The 27100-nt window shown below is 45.7% G+C and overlaps 1 protein-coding gene across 1 annotated transcript in view; it reads right to left on the reverse strand.

Annotated features, from left to right (window-relative positions):
- The window catches only part of LOC120920588 (NACHT, LRR and PYD domains-containing protein 3-like), a 28460-nt gene extending 15270 nt beyond the window's left edge, over positions 1-13190 (reverse strand). The window contains exons 1-4 of the mRNA XM_040332739.1: positions 13034-13190; positions 10392-10552; positions 5993-6164; positions 3724-3789 (exon numbers count right to left, since the gene is read on the reverse strand). Of these exons, the coding sequence (XP_040188673.1) occupies positions 3724-3789; positions 5993-6164; positions 10392-10552; positions 13034-13058 (424 nt within the window). The 5' untranslated portion in view covers positions 13059-13190. The remainder of the gene's footprint in view (positions 1-3723; positions 3790-5992; positions 6165-10391; positions 10553-13033) is intronic.
- Positions 13191-27100: the final 13910 nt, after the last annotated feature.

Here is a 27100-nt window from a genome sequence, read left to right on the forward strand (position 1 = left end):
TATATATATATTTTTTTTTTATTAAAGGGCTCAGAGGTCCCCAGGGCCCCATGTGGCAAACACTCTTTTTTTTTTTTTATAAATGTTTATTTTTTTTATTTTTGTATATATATGGCAACCCCCCCTTTTTTTTATAAATGTTTCTTTTTTATATATATATATTTTTTATTAAAGGGCCCAGAGGTCCCGGATGGCAACCCCCTTTTTTTTTGTAATTTATATTTATAAAAATAACTATTATTAAAGGGCCCAGAGGTCCCCAGATGGCAACCCCCTTTTTAAAAATATATATATATTTTATATATATTTTTTCTTTCTTTTTTTTTCTTTTTATTAAAGGGCCCAGAGGTCCCCAGGGCCCCGGATGGCTACACCCCTTTTTTTATATATATTTTTCTTTATTTATTTCTTTTTTTGTAAAGGGCCCCCCGCTTCTAAATTCACGGCAGCCCCTCCCCCCTGCTTCTCAATTTCAGGCGGCACCCCCCCCCCCCCGGTTCTCTGCTCCAGGGGGCCCATGCCTGAAGCTGTGTAAGTGGCCCCATAATTCCTGATGGCGGCCCTGCCCCTGTGCTGCCCACAAATCAGGCTGAAAATCATCAGCGGCACGCAGCCAGTGACAGTACTGCTTCCCTTCCCAGTGTTTTAAAATGTACAGCACCCCTGGCTTCCCTTTAGACGTGCACTTCTCCCTTCCTGCCACTGGGTGCTGCTTGTATATAAGAGTGAATTAGAATGTGATTTTATAACATCCCCAGTTTTCTCTTCCCGAGGCTGACTTCTTCATGTCCTGCTCCTCAAGGTATGTCACTGTTTGCTAATCTATATTGTAAATAGAAGTTTTCTGTAGAGTGTGCCCAAAGTCTTTATAATATTTGATGATTCACTGCAGGTCTGGTCAGTGTTTTAAAAAGTTCCTCTATTTTACAAATGGCATGGCATGGGGTCACAGCACCGTCTGACCATTCTGCTTTAGCACCATGGGACCCCATGCCATGCCATGTGTAAAATAGAGGAACTCTTTAAATCACAGACCAGACCTGCAGTCCAGGCTGAGTAAGGCCTCAGAGCACATGGCATTACTGTCTGTATTTAACTGCTTGATGGGCTTATTTTGGGCCTGGCTGGTTCACATGTATGTGTTTTGGCGGCCCACATTTGCGCAGGCACAGCAGCCCATTCATTTGAATGGGCCGCCATGCCTGCGTTTCCTGCAAAGAAAAGCGCATGCCTCATGTAATAGGCTGCGCACATGGCACGCCTATGCCCATCAAGCATTGAAATACAGCACTGTCTGTCCATTCTGCTGTCTGCTGTGACTTATCTGCAGTTCCCGCACTGTCAAACTTGCTGCATTTTTAGACGTTTAGGTCACGCTTTTAAAAACACGTGCGTTTGTGTGTGCAAGAACTGCAGGTAAGTAGCATGGTGCAAAAGCAGAATGGATTTCAAGGCAACTGTATTTTTAAAATGCTGAATGCACCTTTTTCTGCAGGAAACGAAGGCATGGCAGCCCATTCAAATCAATGGGCTGCTGTACCTGCACAAATGAGGACCGCCAAAACATACATGTGAACCAGCCAGGCCCAAAATAAGCTGGAGGGGGGCCCAAAAAAAATGTTTGCCCAGGGCCCAAACCATATTAAAGACGGCCCTGGGTATAGTGTATGTGCAGCTTTGTAAGGAGACTATAAGAAAACCTTAAAGCGGAGTTACACTCAAAACCCAAATGTAACACCAGAGAGGGGGAGGGTTCCAAAAAGGGGGCGAAGATACCTGTGTTGGGTATGACACCTAACTCACACTTTTTGGGCACAGTGATCATTTCTTAAAAATTATGCACTATCACTATACTAATGACACTGGTTGGGAAGGGGTTAAATTCAGGAGAGATCAAAGGGTTAACTGTGTGCCTAGCTATTTTCTTACTGTTTGGGAGGTGTTTGTACTAGGAGAAGACATGGATCCATGATCCTGCTTTGCAGGAACACAGGATCCATGCCTTCTGTACTGACAGAACGGTGATCTGCCTTGTTTACATAGGCAGGCCGCTGTGCTCCCTCTGTAATGTAGGATCGACGGGTGCCAGCAGACATCGAGTCCACGGTACCTGCCAGCCCTTCTCAGAAGGATTATTGCCAGCCCTACACAGCTTTACAACACTGTGTACTTGTTTGTTTAACCACTTTCCACCCGGCCTATAGCAAAATGATGGCCGGGCGGTGGTTGCGTTATCCTGACTGGATGTCATATGATGTCCAGCAGGATAACAGCTGCCACGCCCGTTGGCTTATGCTGCCTTACACTGAGCGCTGAAGTCAGAAGGCTGCAGCTGTTAAAGTACAATACAGATGTCTATTGATGAAATTCTTTTTTTATAAATCTATTTTACTATAAGAGCTCCTTGACTTGAAATAAATCGTGATTTTCAAGAATTCTCATCCTGGGAAAAACCAAAAGACACTTGGGATCCATATCATCAGCTCTCAGTGGGGCAGATGGTACTTCCAGGCCCGCACTGGCCATCGGGCAGAGCGGGCATTTGCCCAGTGGGCCGGGGCCGCCCACTCTGTGGCCTGTTCATGACCAAACAGCACAGCAAGAGGTAAGCGGCAACTGTGGCCTGGACAGGGCTAACACAGGCCACAGCCGCCGCTCACCTACTGCTATGCGGCCATGCCTGTGTCTTCCCCGGCGGAACTACGCATGAGGTTAGAAGCTGCATGGGCTGAACGGGTGTCTCTCTCTCACACACATCTCAGCCTCAGAACCGATGCTGACAGTTCCGCTCTCTGCTCAGACGGACTGCTCCTCCTCCCACCCCTCTACTCTTGTGTCTGCCTCGCCTGTATCCTGGGGTGAGTAAGCTCACCCTCTCTCCTGCCTCCCAGTCTATAAAACACATTTAAGGGGTGCTCTATGGACTCTGATGCAAGAGGGGGGCTTTGGTGAGCAGAGACCCCCTTACATCAGAGTTCCCCTTTACACCAGAGTCCACAGCATTCCCCCTTAAATCAGGATTCTCAGAACACCAGTTTACATCAGATCCCCCACTTAAATAAGGGTTCCCCTTTACATTAGAGTCGACAGAGCTCCCCCTTACAGTAAGGGGAAATTCTGCTCACTCTGATGTAAGGGGGCTCTGCGGACACTGATGTAAGAGGGGGATGCTTTGTGGACTCTGATGTAAGGGGGATCTGTGCGGACTCTGATGTAAGGAGGGTCTATGTGGACTCTGATGTAAGGGGGACTGTGCGGACTCTGATGTAAGGGGGACTGTGTGGACTCTGATGTAAGGGGGACAGTGCAGACTCTGATGTAAGGGAGCAGGGGCGGGAGGAGCTGGAGATCTGCACAGTGAGCAGAGAGTAAAAGGGGGCACTATGATTACAGAGAAAAGGGGGGGCATGATTGCAAGGACACTATAATATAAAGGGGACTGCACTGTAAAGGGGCACTGTAATGATTACAGTGCTTTATATCAGTTTCCCCTGCACATTACAGTGTGGAGGACTGACACCAGCCACCCCCTCAAATGCCTACCGACAAACCCCCTCGGGTCCCTGGAAAAATTGTCTGCTCAGTCTGAAATTTTCGGGCCTATTTTTTGTCACAATCTGGGCCTGGGTACAATTGAAGAGTAAATATTCCAACACCATCTACACACTTTACACAAATTTAGTCGTGTGTTTTATCAGATACAATACGTGTTTTGTTTTTTACCTTTCAGCTCCGGAGTCAGTGAGCATCCGTGTTCATCCAGCAGAATCTGATCCACCAGACGATCCCCTATAGAGAGGAATATCAGATGATGTATCTGAGTCATGTATGATTTGAAGCTGACCTTTCACATATGTAGCGCCCTCCTAGGTGCTAGAGTGAGTCTATATCGTTCTTTTTTTCCTCTGCCTAACGGAGACAAGTAGGCAAATGTAAGTATTGTCTGTTATAACAGAGGCTGTGATTGTTTAGCAGAGTCTGCTCAGTGTGCCCTGGTGCTTTTCATGCTGTCTTGATGTTTCACACTGGTCTAGTAGCTATGGGAGGTACTGGACAGTGGGTGTAAGCCACGCAGATAAGGGCATGAATGTCCATACAGTCCTGTCCAATTAGAAAGGGATGTGCCCCAATCCATGCTGGGTAAGTGTATTTATATTGGATGAGCACATGGGCTCTGGGTCTTCTTCTACGGAGAGTGGTCCAGGTGGGTAGGGGGCCTGCCGCCCCCCCTCAGGCACAGGCTGCCATGCGGCCTCAGGTGGGTGACCTGAGGGCTTGAAACATTGAAACTCAAACCCAGGGTTCTCTTGCAAGCTGACTGAGGGAGGATATCCACAGACCCTGTCTGGTATCATGGATGAAGGTGACCTGCAGCCAGGGCCTTGTGAGTACAGACCCCCTAAAGGGATCCTAGAGACTTGTGTTGCTAAATCCCCCTCTTGTTGCTTAGAAATCAGCATATTGGGTGTAAACTTAAAGGGGTTGTAAAGATTTGTGCATTAAGGTGAAAAAACATCTTGCACTGTCCGGCTCCCCCGAGCCCCTGTTTTACTTACCTGAGCTCCAAATTTCAGTGGGCGCGATCCTGCGTCGCTCTCTCCACTGCTTCTCGGCTCTTCATTGGATACATTGATAGCAGCGCAACCATTGGCTCCTGCTGCTGTCAATCAATGCCAACTGTATGACACGGGAGCGCGCCTGCAAGGTAACCCCCATCGGGATAGAGCTTCCAAGAGGGGGTTGTCTATTGCGGGGAGGAGACGCGAGATATTGCAAACACCTACAGGTAAGCCTTAATCTAGGCTTACCTGTAGGTGAAAGTTGTAATGGAGGGTTTACTTCCATTTTAAAGTTACAGGTAGATGCGCGCATTTTTACGGCGGCATAGCGTATCGTATTTACGCTACACCGCCGTAAGTCAGAGAGGCAAGTGCTGTATTCACAAAGCACTTGCCTCCTAAGTTACGGCGGATGAGGGGGCGTGTTTTATGTAAATGGGTGGTGACCCGACGTGATTGACGTTTTTTACGAACGGCGCATGCGCCGTCCGTGTACATATCCCAGTGTGCATTGCTCCAAAGTACGCCGCAAGGACATATTGGTTTTGACGTGAACGTAAATTACGTCCAGCCCCATTCACGGACGACTTACGCAAATGACGTAAAAATTTCAAATTTAGACGCGGGAACGACGGCCATACTTAACATTGACTAGGCCACCTAAGGGGCAGCTTTATCTTTACGCCGGCGTACCTCTTACGGAAACGGTGTATCTTTACTGCGATGGGCAAGCGTACGTTCGTGAATCGGCGTATCTAGTGATTTGCATATTCTACGCCGAACTCAACGGAAGCGCCACCTAGCGGCCAGCGTAAATATTGCACCCTAAGATACGACGGCGTAGGAGACTTACGCCGCTCATATCTTAGCCTAATTTAAGCGTATCTGGTTTCCAGACTACGCTTAAATTTAGGACGGCGTAGATTCAGAGTTACGTCGGCGTATCTACTGATACGCCGGCATAAAGCTACCTGAATCTAGCTATAAATCTCTAGGAAAAGCAAATAGTGTCTGAAAACATTTTTCATGTGTATTCTTCCTTGAATCTTTGTGAGCTTTGTGTATTTCTTTCATATCTGCTTCGAAGCAACGTACAGGTACGTTGCTTTGCCCAGCCCGTGCCTTTCTGCAGACGTATATCTACATGAGGCAGTCGGCAAGTGGTTAAGTGGAGCACTGAAAAACTTGGAAAAGCATGCAGCACTTTAAGCAGATGTGGTGAAAGCAAGAAGTGGATTAGAAGATTTTTATATAATTATTTATAAACAAAGGGACATTTTTGATTTTTCAAATTTTATTGTTTTATTATATATATATATTTGTGTTTTGTTTTAACTATGAAATTGATAATGGGTGCATTTATTGGTAAATTGATTATTTTGGGTTAATTGCGGTCAGTCAAATTGTTGAGTGAAAACACAAAGTCCTGTTACCTGTGTGTCTGATCTCATCCAGAAATGCCACTAAATTAGGATGACGATGATCTTTCCGTAGCACATAGAGACATTCCCAGAGTCCAATCACAGCTTCTCTTCCCCGATCCCGAATATCTTGTAACAAGGTGTGAGAGAAGGAAGACGGGTCTTTTTCCATTGACTCGTATTTCTGGAAAAAATATTGTTCATTATTACAGTTAGAAATGTAACTTCAATATTTTTTTTAGGTAAAACCTAAAAAAAAATTCTGGTTGCTTTGAACACTCCGTACAGAAAATAAAAATTATGATCTTTGTGATCCCTGTGTGAGAAACTTGTGGCAGAGTACGAAGAACTATTCTGTCTCTACCAAAAGGAGAAGGAGGGATTGGGTTTCCAGACCCAGTAAAATATCAGGAAGCTTCTCACTTAGAGTAATGGAGCGGTGTGGGCTTAATAAGAAACCCTGGATAAAGATGGAACAGGCAACAGTGGATATACCTTTGGAAGGTCTGGCCTGGACCACGGAAACGGAAATATCATCGGAAATAAAGAGACATTCGATGAAAGGAGTGACCATACGAATAATTAAAAAGATTTTCAAAAAAACGAATATGTCAACATATCCGAGTCGGATGACTCCGATCCTGGGTACCATGGCATTCCAGCCAGGGCTGACAGAATGAAAATATTTGTGGCTCTACGACAAAGAGGTATCTGGAGGGTTATTCATTTCTCAAAAGAATATCAACTAATGACAAAAAAAAAGAGATTGAAAAAGAAATAGCACCAGAACTAGACTTTCTCCGAATTATGCAATTAGGAGCGTTTATACAAACAAAGGTAACTACATATACAGAAATTAGAACATTGTCAGGATTTGAGCAAATGTGCCTGAAAGGGAACCTGAAGAGACACTTGTTTATCATATTTTTACGGGAAATATTAATTCACTCAGAGACACCACAAGAACTGACGTTCTTACAGGCACGGGAAAGAGATTTGGGGATAACATTCTCGAAAGAGCAAAAAGATAGGATTCTGGGCCCGGATTCAGAAACAACTTACGACGGCGTATCTCCAGATCCGCCGTCGTAAGTCTGAATGTGAGGCGTCGTATCTCGGCGCCTGATTCAAAGAATCAGATACGCCAGAATTTGTCCAAGATACGACTAGCGTAAGTTTCTTACGCCGTCGTATCTTGGGTGCATATTTACGCTGGCCGTTAGGGGCGCTTCCGTAGATTTAGACGTAGAATATGCAAATGAGCTAGATACGCTGATTCAGAAACGTACTTGCGCCTGTCGGATTTAGTTACGCCGTTTACGTAAGGCGTCGGTCCGGCGTAAGTTTACCCCTCATAAAGCAGGGGTAAGTCATGTTAAGGTATGGACGTCGGAACAGCGTCGTATTTTACGTCGTTTGCGTAAGTCGTACGTGAATGGGGCTGGGCGTATGTTACGTTCACGTCGACAAAGCATTGAGCCAACGTATCCTAGGGAGTATTTGCGACGTGACTCTGAGCATGCGCCGTTCGATCGGCCCCTCATTTACATGGGGTCACGGCTCATTTTAATACAACACGCCCACTGCCTTGATCATTTGAATTAGGCGGGCTTACGCCAGGCCATTTACGCTACGCTGCCGTAACTTAGGGCGCAAATTCTTTCTGAATGCGGTACTCGCCTCTCTAAGTTACAGCGGCGTAGCGTATATGAGATGCGCTACGCCCGCCTAAAGATACGCGATCCTTTCTGAAGCCGGGCCCTGGTATTTAACCAGAAGGCATCAGTAGCGAGCAGATATCTAGAGGGAGGGTATAAAATTCTAACTAGATGGTATAGAACACCATCTATATTACACCAAATACAGTATACTCCCAGACGTTAGAGGTTTGTTGGAGGTGCAGAAGGTACGCTAATACATATTTTCTGGGAGTGTGAGAAAATTTGAATGTGAATGTGAAAATTGTATACAAATAAAGAATTAATATAAAAAAAGAAACTTGTGGCAGATTTGAAGTGACTCACAGTATCTGTTATATTGGACTCCATACAGAAAAGTAAATCCTGTCATAAGGAAGTTATGCTCCCTGACCTGTGTGTGCTTTTACAGAATGGCTCCTCCCAACACCATTTGATGCTGGCAAGAGAATGGTGGTAGATAGGATTTGTACCATGCACACATTCGTATGGTCAGCCAGATCTGAAATATCAGGGGGTGTGCAGGGGGTGATGTTTCTTTTTGTGTATTTTTCAGTGAATGGTCTGAGGAAGACATTCATATTTGTCTGGTGTTTTTCTTGAATATAAATATAAAGCACATTTTCATTTTCTTAATTTCATACTTTAGCTCGGAAATTCTGACAACAAAATCTTGGATTTTTTTCTGCCGGAATGTTGGCTCAAACTTGTGTTGCATACACACAAATCTTGCCGGAAATTCCGAACGTCGAGAACGCGGTGACGTACAGGAAGTACGATGAGCCGAGATCGATGAAGTTCAACAGGCAGTTCTGCTTGATTCTGAGCATGCATGGATTTTTGTGCGTCGGAATTAAATACAGACGATCAGAACTTTTCTTGTCGGAAAATTTGAGAACCAGCTCTCAAATTTTTGTGGTCGGAAATTCCGACAGCAAATGTCCGATGGGGCCTACACATGGTCGAAATTTCCGACCAAAAGCTCACATCGATCATTTGTTGTCGGAATTTCTTATACTCGAGTATATACGGTATGTTTTGTAAATGTTTTATTTTCTAGGTGCTGCAAAACATCCATTCAATGTTGCCAGGCCAAGTGAGGACACGTGACACACAAATGCCAGACATGGTTATACTGGGCCAGATTCCCGTACATCCTGCGGCGGCGTCGCGTAAGCTATTTACACTACGCCGCCACAACTTACTGGAGCAAGTGCCGTATTCCCCAAACACTTGCTCCGTAATTTGTGGTGGCGTAGTGTAAATGGCCCGGGGTATGGACGCGTAATTCAAAGGGGGCGGCTTGTATTCAAATTAAGCGCACTCCCCGTTCCGATCGAACTGCGCATGCGCCGGGTGGAAAAAAAGCCCAGTGCGCATGCTCCAGCTCACAACGGAAAACGTCAATGATGCCGACGTGAGCATCATTGACGTAAAGTCGTATTCGTGAACGACTTAGGAAAACGATGTAACCGACGGAAAAAGCCGACGCGGACCCGACGCCATACTTAACATGGCATATGGCGGACTGGCGTAAGGTTACCCCTCATATAGCAGGGGTAACCTTACGCTTACGGAAACGACGTAAACGGCGACGACGCGGCGCAAATTCGTTCGGGAATCGGCGTATCAGGCTCATTTGCATAGTCAAATGAGAACTGACCGTAAACGCCACCTATACGTGCCTGTCTGGCGCTCGGCCCATCATTTGCATGGGGTCACGCCTCATTTGCATGGGTTCTCGCCCACTTCCACCTACGCCGATGTGCGCCTTCGAAACCCACGCCACGCTGGCACACACCGTTGGGAGCACTGGCTTGCTGAATGCAATGCTTGCCTCTCTGCGCTGCATTGGCGTAGCGTACATTGTTGGCCCTATGGCGGCGTAATGTGCGCCTTGCTCTCTGTGAATCTGGGCCTCTGTCTTTGTTGGCTGCCATTTGCTATTTTTGGAATAAAATCGTTGGAACGTTCCTGTGGTGTGCAGCCATTCTTTGCTTCCTATTGATCATCGTTGGCGAGCTGTGACTTGCACCCAGTGCATCCGGACTGTAGTGACTGCTCACCTGCAGTGGCGTCTTCCTTGTTTGGGTATTTTATGTGCTTGGGTGTACCTTAATATTTTTTCATGATTTTTAGGTGACAGGTTCTCTTTACTGAGATATTCAGGGTCTAAAAGTGACCTAGATGCTGACCCGGAAGTGATGTCACAGACTTCACTTTCCAGGTCACAGCAATAAGGGGAGGAGAGCGGACGTGCGTCTACTCTTCTCCTTCCCCAGCAGTGGCTGTCACCCGCCATTGGGCTTCCTGGCCTGCAGATGGGCAAGCAGAGCCCGGTAAGCATGGCAGGGGATGCGCGTGTGGGGAAGACCTTTTACCGGGATATGAGAGCAATAGGGCAGTGGCGCTGTCAGTTTCACACACAACCCTGATGGCTGCAGCCCCAGGATTGTGTGTAATACCCCCCCACTGTCAGGCCCGTATGACGTACGGACCTGGCAGCGAAAGGGTTATATATGGGATGGAATGAAGTGTTAATATGGTCACATTTCTCTTGTGGTCTTATTATAATGTTCAGTTTTTTATGATCAGTATGAAGTGATATGATATACAATTATAACGGATTGGGGGTTCTCCATGTTTACAACGTTTTATATGGAGTTCCCCTTTACCATACATATTTTACTTTAGGGAATTTAGAAATATCTTACGTCTGTGTTTAAAACATTCTGAGATTTTAGTTCTACCAGGATGTAATGAGGGTTCAAGTTCTCCAGGATGTAGATCAGATCCTCTCTGTAATACTCGTATATCCTCCTCAGTGATGGGTCGTCATACGCAGACAGCTGACGGCGGAAACTTGTGATGTCATCTAGAAAAACACACAGAAATACATTTGGTGGATTTACTAAAAAACAGCTTTATAAATGCTGTGAATTAATTTCCACCACAAACATGTATCTCAATGCTGGATCAGTGTTTTGCAATGGTGGGTATGTAACAAAATACATATATACACACAGTATATACATGATGGGTATTAAAAAAGTTTCCACTCTTTTATATTTTCTTTGGGAATGGTGAGGACGGGAGGAGTAGTAGTTGGTCGTGTCTTAGAATGCCATGTGATTAGTCCGGCTGGCAAGCCAGCTGACCATGCAGTGTAGTATAAAGCCTCATACACATGGCCGGTTTTCTCGGCAAGAAAACTGCTGGCAGAGCTTTTTGCCGAGAAAACCGGTCGTGTGTATGTTTTCTCGTCAAGAAAACTGCTGGGAATCTCGACGAGAAAAAAAGAGAACCTGCTCTCAATTGTCTCATCGGGATTCTCGTTGGCCTGTTTCCCGATGAGAGAACTGTGTGTGTGTATGCGGCTACAAGCTTACCTGTCCTCCTGTAAGCTCGCACATGCTCGATGAGACTTCGACGCATGCGTGGTAGCTTACAAGGGTAGTGTAGGGTGAAGCAAGATGGCGGCGACGGCATCGTCATGTCGATGACATCACCGCATTCTTGCCATTCAAAAGAACGGCGGTACTTTTGAATGTGCCGTGTGTACACTCGGCTTTGCAAGAAAAGCTTGCCAGGAATCTCGTTGGGAAAAACAACTTTTTTTCCCCGACGAGATTCCCGGCTGTGTGTACGAGGCTTAAGGCCCTGTACACACGACCGAACATGTCCGCTGAAACTGGTCCGCAGACCAGTTTCAGCGGACATGTTCGGTCGTCTGTACGTCCAACCGGACAATTTTCCGGCAGATCGGACAGGTTTCCAGTGGACAAATGTTTCTTAGCATGCTAAGAAACATGTCCGCTGGAAGCCTGTCCGTCGGACATGTTCGGTCGTCTGTACAGACTCACCGGACATGTCCGCTCGGCCTAAAGCCCTCGCATGCGTCAAAGTGATTCGACGCATGCGTGGAAGCATTGACCTTCCAGGTCCGCGCACGTGGCCGCGTCATCGTCGCGGCGACGGCGCGGCCACGTCACCGCGTATCCTGTCCGCTGGGATTTTGGTTTGATGGTGCGTACAACCATCAGACTAAAATCCGGCAGCGGACATGTCCGATGAAAACGGTCCGGCCGACCATTTTCATCAGACAGTCCGTCCGTGTGTACGTGTCCGACTGACTTTTTCCATCGGATATTCCGATCGTGTGTAGCCCCATCAGAGTTTTTTCATCGGAAATTCCGATGAATTCCATCAGAGTTTAGATATAGAACATGTTCTATTTTTCTCAGATGGAATTCCGATGTGATTTGGCCAGATAAAAGCCTGATCGTGTGTACGGGGCATTACAATATCCTTAGCTTCCTCCATCTAGGTGATGATGATTTTGCCATTCATCCAGTGAGATATAGAGGAATGCTGAGTAGTATTAATCTACCATAGAATTTGATCTTGGATTGTACTGCAGGATCTTCTAGTGAGGTTTGGCGCGCTCAGCATTCCCTGAGATCTCATCAGGAAGATGGTGATGCCCCCCAATGTACAGAAGCCAGGGGGTAAAGTAATTGTAATTACTAACTTCCCTTCACTGTTTTTTTTTTTCTTCTTTTATTACAGTGTGTTTGGCACAATGGGAACATCAAAGTAAATTAGTTGACCTTACTTGTATTCATTCCAAAATGAATAGGGAAGGCCATAAATCGTTGGTATCAGAGAGAGGAATAGTGTCCCATCATTGGTATCAGTGGGAGGAATAGTGTCCCATCATTGGTGTCAGTGGGAGGAATAGTGTCCCATCATTGGTGTCAGTGGGAGGAATAGTGTCCCATCATTGGTGTCAGTGGGAGGAATAGTGTCACATCATTGGTGTCAGTGGGAGGAATAGTGTCCCATCATTGGTATCAGTGGGAGGAATAGTGTCCCATCATTGGTGTCAGTGGGAGGAATAGTGTCCCATCATTGGTGTCAGTGGGAGGAATAGTGTCCCATCAGTGGGAGGAATAGTGTCCCATCATTGGTGTCAGTGGAATTGGTTGCCCATCATCAGTGTCAGTGGGAGGAATAGTGCCCCATCATTGGTATCAGTGGGAGGAATAGTGCCCCATCATTGGCGTCAGTGGGAGGAATACTGCCCCATCATTGGTGTCAGTGGAAGAATTGGTTCCCCATCATCAGTGTCAGTGGGAGGAATAGTGTCCCATCATTGGTGTTAGTGGGAGGAATAGTGCCCCATCATTGGTGTCAGTGGAAGAATTGGTTCCTCATCATTAGTGTCAGTGAGATGAATAGTGCCCCAAGGGCCGGATAAAGGTCAGTAAAGGGCAACATCCGGCCCGCGGGCCGCAGTTTGGAGACCCTTGATCTACAGTATATAAAAGACAAGCTGTGACTGATCTCCGATTACCGGCTCTTCTCTCGCTCTTCTCCATCTTTTTGTTCTTAGTTTGTTTTACAGCCGAATCCCAGTCATGGCGCGGAACATCTAGACAAACACAGATCCATTGTGATTAATGGCTACTAGGCTGTCTCGATCCCCCAGAAGAAGAGACATTTTCTGCTGCACACTGAAATCTTTATGGCATTTTATTTAAAAAAAAATGTTATATATATTTTTTAAACATATATATCCAAAACTAAAAAAAAAATGAAACAGACAAACAGCTTTTACTGCACTCCAGGCAGATATAATAGATACAAATTAATAGAGCTCTGTAGTCATTAATACTTATAATTTTAAATGCAAACAATGTAAGTACAAATTCAAACAAAACATGAACTCCAGGCAGATATATATATATATATATATATATATAAAATGTGTATATATGTGTGTGTGTATATATATATATATATATATATATATATATATACATACTACCGTAGCACTACCCCCGAAGGAGCTGCTGGTTTGTTTTGGGTGGTATGTTACCTCGTGGCTCCTCCACCGTCCAGGGGTGTATGGTGAAAGTAGTAGTAAAGAAATGTCCACGACAGGTGTCTTTTTCTGTGCTCTTTATTACCCAGCCGGGTAAAAACAATAAACTTGTGGTGAAGAGTAGAGATTCAGCAGAAGGAGAAATAGCAGATTCAGGCGTAGCAATAAGGAAACAGTCCTGCTTCCAACAACAGGCCCGTCGGAACCCGACAGGCAAAGCAAGCATTTGCCTGGGGCCCCCGAGCTGGCCAGGGGCCCCAGCAGGGAGGGCCCTTGCCGCACCGCTGCGTCCTCCTGCAGTCCGGTCGGCCGTGTACCATAACCGTGCGGTACAGGAGGATCAGGTTCCTGTTCCCGGCCGGACTGACAGGAAGTAAGTGCACACACTGAGTGTTCACTTCCTTTCAGTCCGGCCCCGGGAACAGCAAACTGAATCTCCTGTACCGCGCGGTTACGGTACACGGCCGACCGGACTGCAGGAGGACGCAACCCCCCTCCCCCCCGCTTCTCAACTGAAAAACTGACACTTTTTTTTTTGCCTGGCTTCACTTTATTTCATCACTCCTGCCTGAGTGGGCTTAGTGTACCTGGACAGGCCTCTCTCACTGACCTGGCAGTCAGAGTATCACTCTGAACTTAAGGCCTAGTACACACGTATCCGTGGATAAATCCTCTCGAGGATTTCCACGGATTTGGATCCGATGGAGTGTACTCACCATCGGATCGAAATCCGCGCCGAAATCCCCTCGCGATGAGGTGTTGCGCCGTCGCCGCGGCGACGTGCGCGACGCTGTCATAAAAGGAATTCCACGCATGCGTCGAATCATTACGACGCATGCGGGGGATCCCTTCGGACGGATCGATCCGGTGAGTCTGTACAGACCACCGGATCGATCCGCTGGTTCCGATTCCAGCGGATAGATTTGTAGACATGTCTACAAATTTTTATCTGCTGGAATTCGGAAATATCCGCACATATTAACATAAAACACGCCCCCCTTCCCCATTTGAATTCCGCGCGCTTACGCCGGCCCAATTTACGCTACGCCGCCGCGACTTACGGAGCAAGTGCTTTATGAATACTGCACTTGCTCCTGTAAGTTGCGGAGGCGTAGCCCCTACCTGAATCTACCCCATTGTTGGTCTCCTCTGTGCAAGTCACACAGTACTGGTCTACCTGATTCTCTGACAGTATACCAGGGCCATTCCCTGACCAGACGTGCCTGCATTGAGGAACCATCCTGTTGTGGTGCATTTTTTTAACATGGATTTCAATGAAATCACTTACTTGTCTCTGCTGGCAGAGGAGGATGAGGAGTATTGTCGCCAGGTTTTTGAGGGGTGGACTGGTGACCAGCTGATGGAAACCATCCGATCAGCCCATTCCCTGGTGGATCAGGGTTATATGTCCTTCGATGATATTCAGCCGTTAATCCGGTTATGTGTTAAACCAGCCCTGTCATTTATTCCAGATGGCAGTGATGATTTCTCTCCCCCCTTCAGTCGTGACCAAGTCGAATCCTTGATATGGTTAATGGAGGATGATCCAGCTTCTTTTGATGAACATTATTCCTCTTGTCCCCAGCAAAAGTTGTCTGAATGTATTAGTTCTGTGCAGTCTCTGATTAGACAAGGGGGCTGATTTACTATCAACAGTGCGCTGCGCTGGTTCATGGCTTAATTAGTGCGCCGGATGAATCCTTAATTAGGCGCATGAACCAGCGTAGCACAGGGCGCAATGCAATTAATATGTAAAGCCGCCGCCGAACTCCCTTTAGAAGTCTATGGGGGAATGCAAAAGTGTTAATTTTAAAGGTTAAAATGATAGTTTTTGTCCTAAAAAGTGTTTGGCCCCAGGGGACATGTATCAATGCTTTTTTTTTTTTTAAACAGACGTTTTTTCGGGAGCAGTGAATTTAATAATGCTTAAAGAGAAACAATAAAAGTGAAATATTCCTTTAAATTTCGTACCTAGGGGGGGGGGGGGGGAAAGTCAGCATGTGAAATAGCGCATGTTTCCCGTACTTAGAACTGTCCCTGCTCAAAATGACATTCTGAAGGAAAAAAAGTCATTTAAAAATCACTCGCGGCTATAATGAATTGTCGGCTCCTGGCAATTCTGAGAGGATTCATTCATAAAAAAATTAATCAAAAAAAGCGTGGGGGTCCCCCCAAATTCAATTACCAGGCCCTTCAGGTCTGGTATGGATATTAAGGGGAACCCCCGCCGTAAAACCCCCCCCCCCAAAAAAAATGGCGTGGAGTTCCCCCAAAAATCCACACCAGACCCTTATCCGAGCACGTTAACCTGGCCCGCCACAGAAAAGAGGGGGGGACAGAGTGCGCCCCCCCTCTCCTGAACCGTACCAGGCCACATGCCCTCAACATGGGAAGGATGTCCCCATGTTGATGAGGACAAGGGCCTCATCCCCACAACCCTTGCCCGGTGGTTGTGGGGGTCTGCGGGCGGGGGGCTTATCGAAATCTGGAAGACCCCTTTAACAAAGGGGACCCCCAGATCCCGCCCCCCCCCGTGTGAAATGGTAATGGGGTACATTGTACCTCTACCATTTCACCAAAAAAAAGTGTCACAAATGTAAAAAATGACAATAGCCGGTTTTTGACAATTCCTTTATTAATATCTTCTTTCCGCCCTTCTTCTTCTTCCATCTTTTTCTTTTCTGCTTTCATTCGGGTTTCTTCCTCCATCTTTCTCTGCTTCTTTCTTGGGTCTTCTCGTCCGCATCTTGCCCGGCGTCTTCTTCCATCTTCTTCTCCTTCCGTCGGCCTTCTCATCCGCATCTTGCTTCTTCTTTCCCGGACGCTGCGCTTGAAATTGAAGTTCCCGCTGTGTGACGCTCCTGTGACCCCGCCCCCCTCTGACTCCATGGGTAAACTCATAAGAAAGTCCCCGAGCGTCACACGGTGGGGACTTCAATTTCAAGCGCGGTGTCCGGGGAAGAAGAAGCTGCGCAAGTTGCGGACGAGCTTCCAATGGAAGTTCCCGCCATGTGACGCTCTGTGACGCACATGTCCCACACAGGAACTTTATGACTTTACCTGTGGCGTCAGAGGGGGGCGGGGTCACAGGAGCGTCACACGGCAGGGACTTCAATTTCAAGCGCATCGTCCGGGGAAGAAGAAGCAAGATGCGGATGAGAAGGCCGACGGAAGGAGAAGAAGATGGAAGAAGAAGCCGGTCAAGATGCGGACGAGAAGACCCAAGAAAGAAGCAGAGGAAGAAGCAGAAGATGGAGGAAAAAACCCGAATGAAAGCAGAAAAGAAGAAGATGGAAGAAGAAGAAGCGCGGAAAGAAGATATTAATAAAGGAATTGTCGAAAACCGGCTATTGTCATTTTTTACATTTTTTACACTTTTCTTGGTACCAGGCAGCACTTTTAGGGGGGCAGCATACTGATGCCCGCCAGCCCGTTCCGCCACCCAAATAAAATTGATGTCCTTTTTTTTCCCACAAATAGAGTTTTCTTTTGGTGATATTTGATCACACCTCTGCGGTTTTAATTGTTTTGTGCTATAAATATATATATTTTTTAACTTTTTGCTATAATAAATAAAATTTCGAAAAATAAACTAGTTTCTTCAGTTTAGGCCAATATGTATTCTTCTACATATTTTTGGTACCAAAAAAAAAAAACACAGTTAGCGTACATTGATTAGTTTGCGCAAAAGACATTGTGGCCGCCGGCAATTCACAGGTCCCTTTATACTCCTGGATACATGTATAGAGCGCATGGCAGGTCCTTTTATACGCCTATATGCATGTGTAGAGCCATGACAGGCCCTCTTTATACATCTATAGAGCCATGACAGGCCCTCTTTATACTCCTATATACATGTATAGAGCCATGACAGGTCCTCTTTATACTCCTATATACATTTATAGAGCCATGACAGGTCCTCTTTATACTCCTATATACATTTATAGAGCCATGGCAGGTCCTCTTTATATTCCTATACATGTAAAGAGTCTCGACAGGTCCTCTATATACATGTATAGAGCCATGACAGGTCCTCTTTATATTCCTTTACATGTAAAGAGTTTTGACAGGTCCTCTATATACATGTATAGAGCCATTACAGGTCATCTTTATACTTCTTTATACATCTATAGAGCCATTACAGGTCCTCTTTATACTTCTTTATACATCTATAGAGCCATGACAGGCCCTCGTTATACTCCTTTATACATGTATAGAGCCATGACAAGTACTCTTTATAGTCCTATATACATTTATAGAGCCATGACAGGTCCTCTTTATACTCCTATATACATTTATAGAGCCATGACAGGTCCTCTTTATACTCCTATACATGTATAGAGCAATGACAGGTCCTCTTTATACTCCTTTATACATGTATAGAGCAATGACAGGTCCTCTTTATACTCCTTTATACATGTATAGAGCCATGACAGGTCCTCTTTATACTCCTATACATGTATAGAGCCATGACAGGTCCTCTTTATACTCCTATACATGTATAAAGTAATGACAGGTCCTCTTTATACTCCTTTATACATGTATAGAGCCATGACGGGTCCCCTTTAGTTATCATGATATAAAATAATGAATGTGGGGGCCTTTTGGTTGGCGTGATTTTTTTTTTGGGGGGGGGCAGCATTTCATTCTTGGTCCCAGGCAGCACAATGTCTTGGGCCGGCACTGGGTCTGGGGCTGGATGACTTGCCATAATTGATGGATCCATGAATTCTGCGCTCTACCAGAAAATCCTAAAGGAGAATATCCAGCCATAAGTTCCTGAACTCAAGCTCAAGAACACTTGGGTTATGCAGCAGGACAATGATCCGAAAACACACCAGCAAGTCCAGCTCTGAATGATTTTTTTAAAAAAATATATTTTTCGATTTTTTTTACTACTAATGGCGGCGATTAGTGACTTATAAGGGACTGCGATATTGTGGTGGACAATTTGACACTAAGGCCCCATACACACGAGAGGATTTATCCGCGGATACGGTCCAGCGGACCGTATTCGCGGATAAATCCTCTCGAGGATTTCAGCAGATTTCTATGCGATGGCGTGTACACACCATCGCATTGAAATCCGCGCCGAAATCCTCTGGCGATGACGTGTCGCGCCGTCGCCGCGATTATGACGCGGCGACGGGCGCGACGCTGTCATATAAGGAATTCCACGCATGCGTCAAATCATTACGACGCGTGCGGGGAATCCCTTTGGACGGATGGATCCGGTGAGTCTGTACAGACGAGCGGATCCATCCGTGGGATCCGATTCCAGCGGATAGATATTCTGTGCATGTCGACAAATATTTATCTGCTGGAATTCGGAAATATCCGCGGATAAATATCCGCCGGAGTGTACACACCATAGAATCTATCCGCTGAAACCCATTCGATGGGGATTTATCTGCGGATAGATTCTATGGTGTGTACGGGGCCTAATAGGTAGATTCAGGTACAATGGCTAAAAGTTAGGGCGGCGTAGCGTAGCCTGTTTAGGCCACGCCGCCGTAAATTAGCTAGGCTAGTAATGATTCTCAATATACTTACCTGCTAATTTACGGCGGCGTAGCCTAAAACGAGCAGGCATAAGGGCGCCTAATTCAAATGGGTTGGGGGGGGTGTGTTCAATGGTAATGAGGCTTGACCTCATGTTTTTGACGTTTTTTCGTCACTGCGCATGCGCCGGGCGACTACATTTCCCAGTGTGCATTTGGACGTGGACGTAAACGACGTAACTCCCGATTCGCGGACGACTTACGCAAACAGCGTAAAAAATTCGAACCTCGCGGCAGGAACGGCGGCCATACTTTAACATTGTTATTCCACCTAATAGGTGGAATAACTTTAGGCCTGTAAAGGCCTTACGGAAACGACGTAATTTGACTGCGGCGGCCTGGCGTACGTTCGGGAATCAGCGTACAAACTCATTTACATAATCTACGCCGGCCGCAATGGAAGCGCCATCTAGCGGCTATCCGAAAAATTGCAATCTAAGATAGGAAGGCGCAAGATATGTTTAAGTGTATCTCTGTTTGAGCATACGCTTAAACATACGGCGGCGTAGATTCTGAGTTAGGCCGGCTTATCTACTGATAAGCCGGCCTAACTCTTACTAAATCTACCTATAAGTGCCATTATTACATTGATTAGTGCTAAAAATATGCACTTGTTAAAGCGGAGGTTCACCCTAAAAAACAACTTTCTACCATGCCATCCAGCATACTAGCGTCAGCTACCGTATGCCTTTATTTTATTTTTTTGCGCTGTACTCACAGTTTAATCCATTAGTTTCGTTTCAGACTCCCCGCGGGGAGTAGGCGTTCCTATGAAGAGGGAGTAACATGATTGAGGGCCGGCTATGGCGCGTCACGCTTCCCGAAAATAGCCGGAGTAGGACTCGGCTCTTCACAGCGCTATACGGCGCCTGCGCACAGACTAGGAGCTGACTGCGCAGGCGCCGTGAAGAGCCAAGTCCTATTTCGGCTATTTTCGGGAAGCGTGACGCGCCATAGCCGGCCGTCAATCATGTTCCCCTCTTCATAGGAACGCCTACTGAAACTTACCCCCCGGACCATATTGCTGCCCAAAGACCAGAGTACTTTTTGCGATCCGGGACTGCGTCGCTTTAACAGACAATTGCGCGGTCGTGCGACGTGGCTCCCAAACAAAATTGGCGTCCTTTTTTTCCCACAAATAGAGCTTTCTTTTGGTGGTATTTGATCACCTCTGCGGTTTTTAGTTTTTGCGCTATAAACAAAAATAGAGCGACAATTTTGAAAAAAAATAATATTTTTTACATTTTGCTATAATAAATATCCCCCAAAAATATATAAAAAAACTTTTTTTTTTCCTCAGTTTAGGCCAATACGTTTTCTTCTACATATTTTTCTAAAAAAAAAATCGCAATAAGCGTTTATTGATTGGTTTGCGCAAAAGTTATAGCGTTTACAAAATAGGGGGTATTTTTATGTAATTTTTATTATATTTTTTTTACTAGTAATGGCGGCGATCAGCGATTTTTTTTTTCGTGACTGCGACATTATGGCGGACACTTCGGACACTTTTGACACATTTTTGGGACCATTGGCATTTTTATAGCGATCAGTGCTATAAAAATGCATTGGATTACTATAAAAATGCCACTGGCAGTGGAGGGGTTAACACTAGGGGGCGGGGAAGGGGTTAAGTATGGGGCGGCGGCGCGCGCGCGCCCCTAGTGGTGGCTGGGAGAGAGGACGTCATACTACGTGCTCTCGCCCAGCCGAGCCAACTTGTGGACGTATAACGGCGGTGGGCGGTCAGCAAGTGGTTAACTAATAGATTAAACTGTGAGTACAGCGAAAAAAATTAAAAAATGAAGGCATACTGTAGCTGACGCTAGTATGCTGGATGGCATGGTAGACAAAACAATTTTTTTTTTTTTTAGGTTGAACCACCGCTTTAAGAGGTTAAAGTTCCTTTCACTCTCCCTTTCTTCCCTGTATCTGTGTGTTTGTGGGGAGTGAATAATTAATCTTCCAGTGACAATATTTACTGACTTCTCTTTATCAGGGCAAAACCTACAAGATAGAACAACAGAACCCTACCCCTCAAAGCATGTATCCAAACAAGGACAAAGCCGTAGCACAACTCAATGTAACATAAATCATTTTTTCATGATATTATAGTCTGAAAACCAGTTGGACAAGTAAAAGTAAAAAAACTGCACAGTGCAAAATGAACCCAAAACCCATAAAGACAGCTACACATATACAGTACCTTTAAAAAGTATTCATACCCCTTGACATTTTCCACATTTTTTCATGATACAACCAAAAACGTAAATGTATTTTATGTGATAGACCAACACAAAGTGGCACATACCGTGTTTCCCCGAAAATAAGCCCGGGTCTTATATTAATTTTGGCACCCAAAAACACACTAGGGCTTATTTTCGGGGTAGGTCTTACCATTTAATCCTCAGTGTGAACAGAGTAAAAATGCTTACAAATTGCTAAAATCCTCACCACCACAGTACAATGTAATGTAAAAAGTATATGTGTCTGCAATCTGTGCCACATACCTTCCTATAGTGCAGTTCGGAGCTTCTATGACCCCCCCCCCCCTGATCGTCTTCCCTGGCACAAGCATTGCAGAGGTAGGGGGCCAAGATCCCCGCTGAGAAGAGGAGAGCTGTGGGAATCAACTGAGCGCGGCTCTTTGCGCTTTCCGATGGTCCTCCTGTGCTCTCTTACCCACTCCAAGCTTTACAGAGGGAGGGGGGCCAGAGATCCCCCGCTGACAGTTGGCAGAAGAGTAGAGCTGTGGGGATCAGCTCAGCGCGGCTCTGCGCTTTCCGATGGTCCTCCTGTGCTCTCTTACCCACTCCAAGCTTTACAGAGGGAGGGGGGCCAGAGATCCCCCGCTGACAGTTGGCAGAAGAGAAGCGCTGTGGGGATCAGCTCAGCGCGGCTCGGCGCTTTCCGATGGCCCGCATTAAATCTCTTACCTGCTCCAAGCCTTGCAGAGGGGGGGCCAAATTCCCCCGCTGACAGCTGGGAGAAGAGGCGAGCTGCGGGAGGTCAGCTGAGCAGCGTTCTACGGTAAGAAGGCATCTCACTCAACTATACCACAGAAACACACCCTCCACACAAAACACTACAATACAGAGGATTCCAGCAGTCCACAATCACTTCAAACTAGGGCTTATTTTCGGGGTAGGGCTTATATTGCATCCCTTCTTGAAAATTGGGGTAGGTCTTATTTTCGGGGTAGGTCTTATTTTCGGGGAAACACGGTAATTGTGAAGTGGAAGGAAAATAATACATGCTTTTCAACATTTTTCTTACAAATAAATATGTGAAAAGTGTGGGGGGGGACATTTGTATGGCGCCCCCCTGAGTCAATACTTTGTAGAACCCCCTTTCGCTGCAATTACAGCTGCAAGTCTTTTTGGGGGTGTCTCTACCAGCTTTGCACATCTAGAGAGGGACATTTCTGCCCATTCTTCTTAGCAAAATATCTCAGGTTCTGTCAGATTGGATGGAGAGCGTCTGTGAACAGCAATTTTCAAGTCTTGCCACAGATTCTCAATGGGATTTAGGTCTGGACTGTGACTGGGCCATTCTAACACATGAATAGGCTTTGATCCAAACCATTTCATTGGAAGGTGAACCTCCGCCCCCAGTCTCAAGTCTTTTGCAGATTCTTATGCTGCGTACACACGATCAGAAATTCCAACATGAAAACCGTGAATTTCTTTTCGACAGAATTTTGGCTCAAACTTGTGTTGCATACACACGGTCACACAAATCTTGTCTGAAATTACAACTGTCAAGAACGCGGTGACGTACAACACTATGACAAGCCGAGAAAAATGAAGTTTAATGATTCTGAGCATGCATCGAATTGATTCAGAGCATGTGTGTTTTTTTGTGCGTCGGAATTGTATACAGAAGATCGGAATTTCCAACAAGAACTTTTCCCATCTGAAACTTTGAACCAGCTCTCAATTTTTTGCTTTCGGAAATTCCGACAGAAAAAGTTCAATGGAGCATACACACGGTCTGAACTTCCAACCAAAAGCTCACATAGAACTTTTCTTGTCTTGTCTTGTGTGTACAGGGCATAACAGGTTTTCTCCTAAGATTGTCCTGTATTTGGCTCCATCCATCTTCCCATCAACTCTGACCAGCTTCTCTGTCCCTGCTGAAGAAAAGCATCCCCACCACATGACGCTGCCACCACCATGTTTCACAGTGGGGATGGTGTGTTCAGGGTGATGTGCAGTGTTAGGGCCAGATCCTCAAAAGGGATACGCCGGAGTATCTACTGATACACCGTCGTATCCCTGTTTCTATCTTTGGAACTGATCCACAGAATCAGTTTTCCACAGAAGATCCGGCATGTGTGTAACGGCTACCCAGGTAGTGAGAGGGTATCAGCCGTTGGAGAAGTCCTTTTCCCTGGCAAGTGGCGATATGCAGGTACCGCCGGTATATCCCATCGAACGCCCTTTAAAGAAACGAGACGGGGCTACGTTTTGAAGAGTCAAGCAGGACTGACTTTATTGGCACATTTTACTCCTCACACAGGGGGAGCTTCAATACACATGCTTTGAAATAATGACATCTCCTTGAATCAATCAGTCTCTAGACGTTCCGGCACCGAAATCCACTTTACATGACCTGGCCGGGCACATTCCTTTCTCAATAGAATTCAATCAACCTTTAGAACAATACACTCACAGATCATCACGTTAGCATACACCTGACAGGAGGCTGTTAACTGGTAATACACAACAGAGCGTCAATTAGCACTTAGCAGTGAAAAAGTCACTCTACAATTAACCCTTTGAGCTCAGTAACAAGTCATGCAGTCCTCTGTAGGCAGAATAGTTCATAGGTCCGTTATAATGTGTAAGAGACTTACACTGCCGGATCTTAGGATGCAGTACCGCATCCGCCGCTGGGGGCATTTCGCGTCGAAATGCCGCTTCGGGTATGCAAATTAGCACTTACGGAGATCCACAAAGCTTTTACGCTTCGTTTTTTCTCTGTAAGTATTAAGTTGCATGTGTAAAATTAGGGCTGCTTTTACAAAGTGTAAACCGTTTACACCTTGTAAAAGTAGACCCTTCTGTCCAGCGACGCGGTTTTTTTTTTGTTTTAATTTTTTTTTTCCGCCGTATCTTTTTTTTCCCCCGACGCAACTTTATTGACCCGACGCGATCCACAAAGCTCGGCGTAACGTAATTTCGCGCTATGCACGTCGGGAAAATGACGTCACGAGCATGCGCAGTACGGCCGGCGCGGGAGCGTGCCTAATTTAAATGGGAATCGCCCCCATTTGAAGAGGAACGCCTTGCGCCGGCGGAATTTAAGTTACAATTTCTAGGTAAGTGCTTTGTGGATCGGGCACTTAGGTAGAAATTTTAAGGCAGTGTAACTTAAATGGAAAATTTTACGTTACGCCGGCTCTTTGTGGATCTGGCCCTTAGTTTTCCCCCCACACATGGGGCTAGATTCAGGTAGGAGCGCGCATTGTTACGGCGGCGCAGCGTATCGTATTTACGATACGCCTCCGTAAGTTAGAGAGGCAAGTGCTGTATTCACAAAGCACTTGGCCTCTAAGTTACGGCGGCGTAGCGTAAATGGGGCCGGCGTAAGCACGCGTAATTCAAATGTGGATGAGGGGGCGTGTTTTATGTTAATTCTTGGTGACCCGACGTGATTGACGTTTTTCCCGAACGGCGCATGTGCCGTCCGTGGAATTTCCCAGTGTGCATTGCTCCAAAGTACGCCGCAAGGACGTCATTGGTTTTCGACGTGAACGTAAATTACGTCCAGCCCCATTCACGGACGAGTTACGCAAACGATGTAAATTTTTCACATTTCGACGCGGGAACGACAGCAATACTTAACATTGTGCCTCCTAATAGCAGGAGTAACCTTACTCCGAAAAAGCCTAACGTAAACTACGTAAAAAAATAGCGCCGGGCGTATGTAAATTTGTGAATCCCCGTAATTAGGTTATTTGCATATTCTACGCTGAAAACGACGGAAGCGCCATCTAGCGGCCAGCGTAAATATGCACCCTAAGATACGAGGGTGTTATGCCGCATACACACCATTACTTTATGTGATGGAAAAAAACGAAGTTTTCTGTGAAGTAAAAAACGACGTTTTTGAAACTTCAATTTTCAAAAATGACGTTGCCTACACACCATCGTTTTTTCACAATGCTCTAGCAAAGCGAGGTTACGTTCACTACTTTTTTCCATTGAAGTTTGCTTCATAACTAGCTTCTGGGCATGCGCGGGTTTAAAAACATTGTTTTAAATGTCGTTTTTTGCTACACACGGTCAATTTCTGTGAAACAAAAAACGACACATAAAATTGAAGCATGCTTCAATTTTTTTTTGTCGTTTTTCACAAGACATAAATCGACGTTTTCCCCCCACACACGGTCATTTAAAGTGACGTTTTTAAAAATGTTGTTTTTTTTCATCACATAAGGTGATGGTGTGTACGCGGCATAAGAGACTTACGCCAGTCGTATCTTAGGCTAATGTCGGCGTATCTTGCTTTCTGAATACAGAAAAAAGATACGCCGGCGCAGCTTTGAATTTATGCAGCGTATCTATAGATACGCCGGTGTAAATCAATGCTGAATCTAGCCCATAGTGTTTTGCTTTGTTTTGGGTGGCACATTACCTCGTGGCTCTTCCGCCATCTAAGGGGTGTATGGTGCATATAGCAGAAACGGAATGTCCACGACAGGTGTCTTTGCTGTGCTCTTTATTACCCAGCCGGGTAAAAACAATGGGCCAGATTCACAAAGAGATACGACTATCTACAGATACACCATCGTATCTCTGACTTACACTGGTCGTATCTATGCGCCTGATTCATAGAATCAGATACGCATAGATAGGGCTAAGATCTGACAGTGTTACATAGTTACATAGTTAGTCAGGTTGAAAAAAGACACAAGTCCATCCAGTTCAACCACAAAAAATAAAAAAAATAAAATAAAAAACACAGTAAAATCCTATACACCCAACTCCATAACCACAGTTGATCCAGAGGAAGGCAAAAAACCCCACTGTGTTACACTGTCGGATCTTTTTTTCCATTTAAAAATGGCGCCGGGGGCGTTCCCGCTGATTTACGATAAATAATATGTAAATCAGCGAGATACGCAAATTCACGAACGTACGCGGACCCGATGCAGTCTTCTTATGACGTTTCCGTAGCGGCTTTCCCGGCGTATACTTACCCCTTCTTTTATCAGGCGCAGCCAATGTTAAGTATAGCCGGCGTTCCCGCGTCGAATTTGAATTTTTTAACGTCGTTTGCGTAAGTCGTTCTCGAATACGGACGGACGTCGTTTACGTAAGCGTCGAAACCACTGACGTCCTAGCGACGTCAGTGGGAGCAATGCACGCCGGGAAATTTCGCGGACGGCGCATTCGCGCTTTTAAATCGGCGCTGGAACGCGCCTGATTTAAATAGTACACTCCCCCTAGCCGCGGAATTTGAATTCCGCCGGGGGATTTAGGATCCGCCGCCGCAAGTTTGGAGGTAAGTGGTTTGTGAATTAGCCACTTTCCTCTCAAACTTGCGGGAGCGGATCTTAACCACTTAAGCCCCAGGACCATATTGCTGCCTAAAGACCCAAGGGGTTTTTACAGTTCGGCACTGCGTCGCTTTAACAGACAATTGCGCGGTCGTGCGACGTGGCTCCCAAACAAAATTGGCGTCCTTTTTTCCCCACAAATAGAGCTTTCTTTTGGTGGTATTTGATCACCTCTGCGGTTTTTATTTTTTGCGCTATAAACAAAAATAGAGCGACAATTTTGAAAAAAATGCAATATTTTTTACTTTTTGCTGTAATAAATATCCCCCAAAAACATCTATAAATTTTTTTTTCCTCAGTTTAGGCCGATACGTATTCTTCTACCTATTTTTGGTAAAAAAAATCGCAATAATCGTTTATCGGTTGGTTTGCGCAAAATTTATAGCGTTTACAAAATAGGGGATAGTTTTT

The sequence above is a fragment of the Rana temporaria genome, chromosome 13 (assembly GCF_905171775.1).
Source record: "Rana temporaria chromosome 13, aRanTem1.1, whole genome shotgun sequence".
In the NCBI taxonomy this organism is placed as follows: Eukaryota; Metazoa; Chordata; class Amphibia; order Anura; family Ranidae; genus Rana; species Rana temporaria.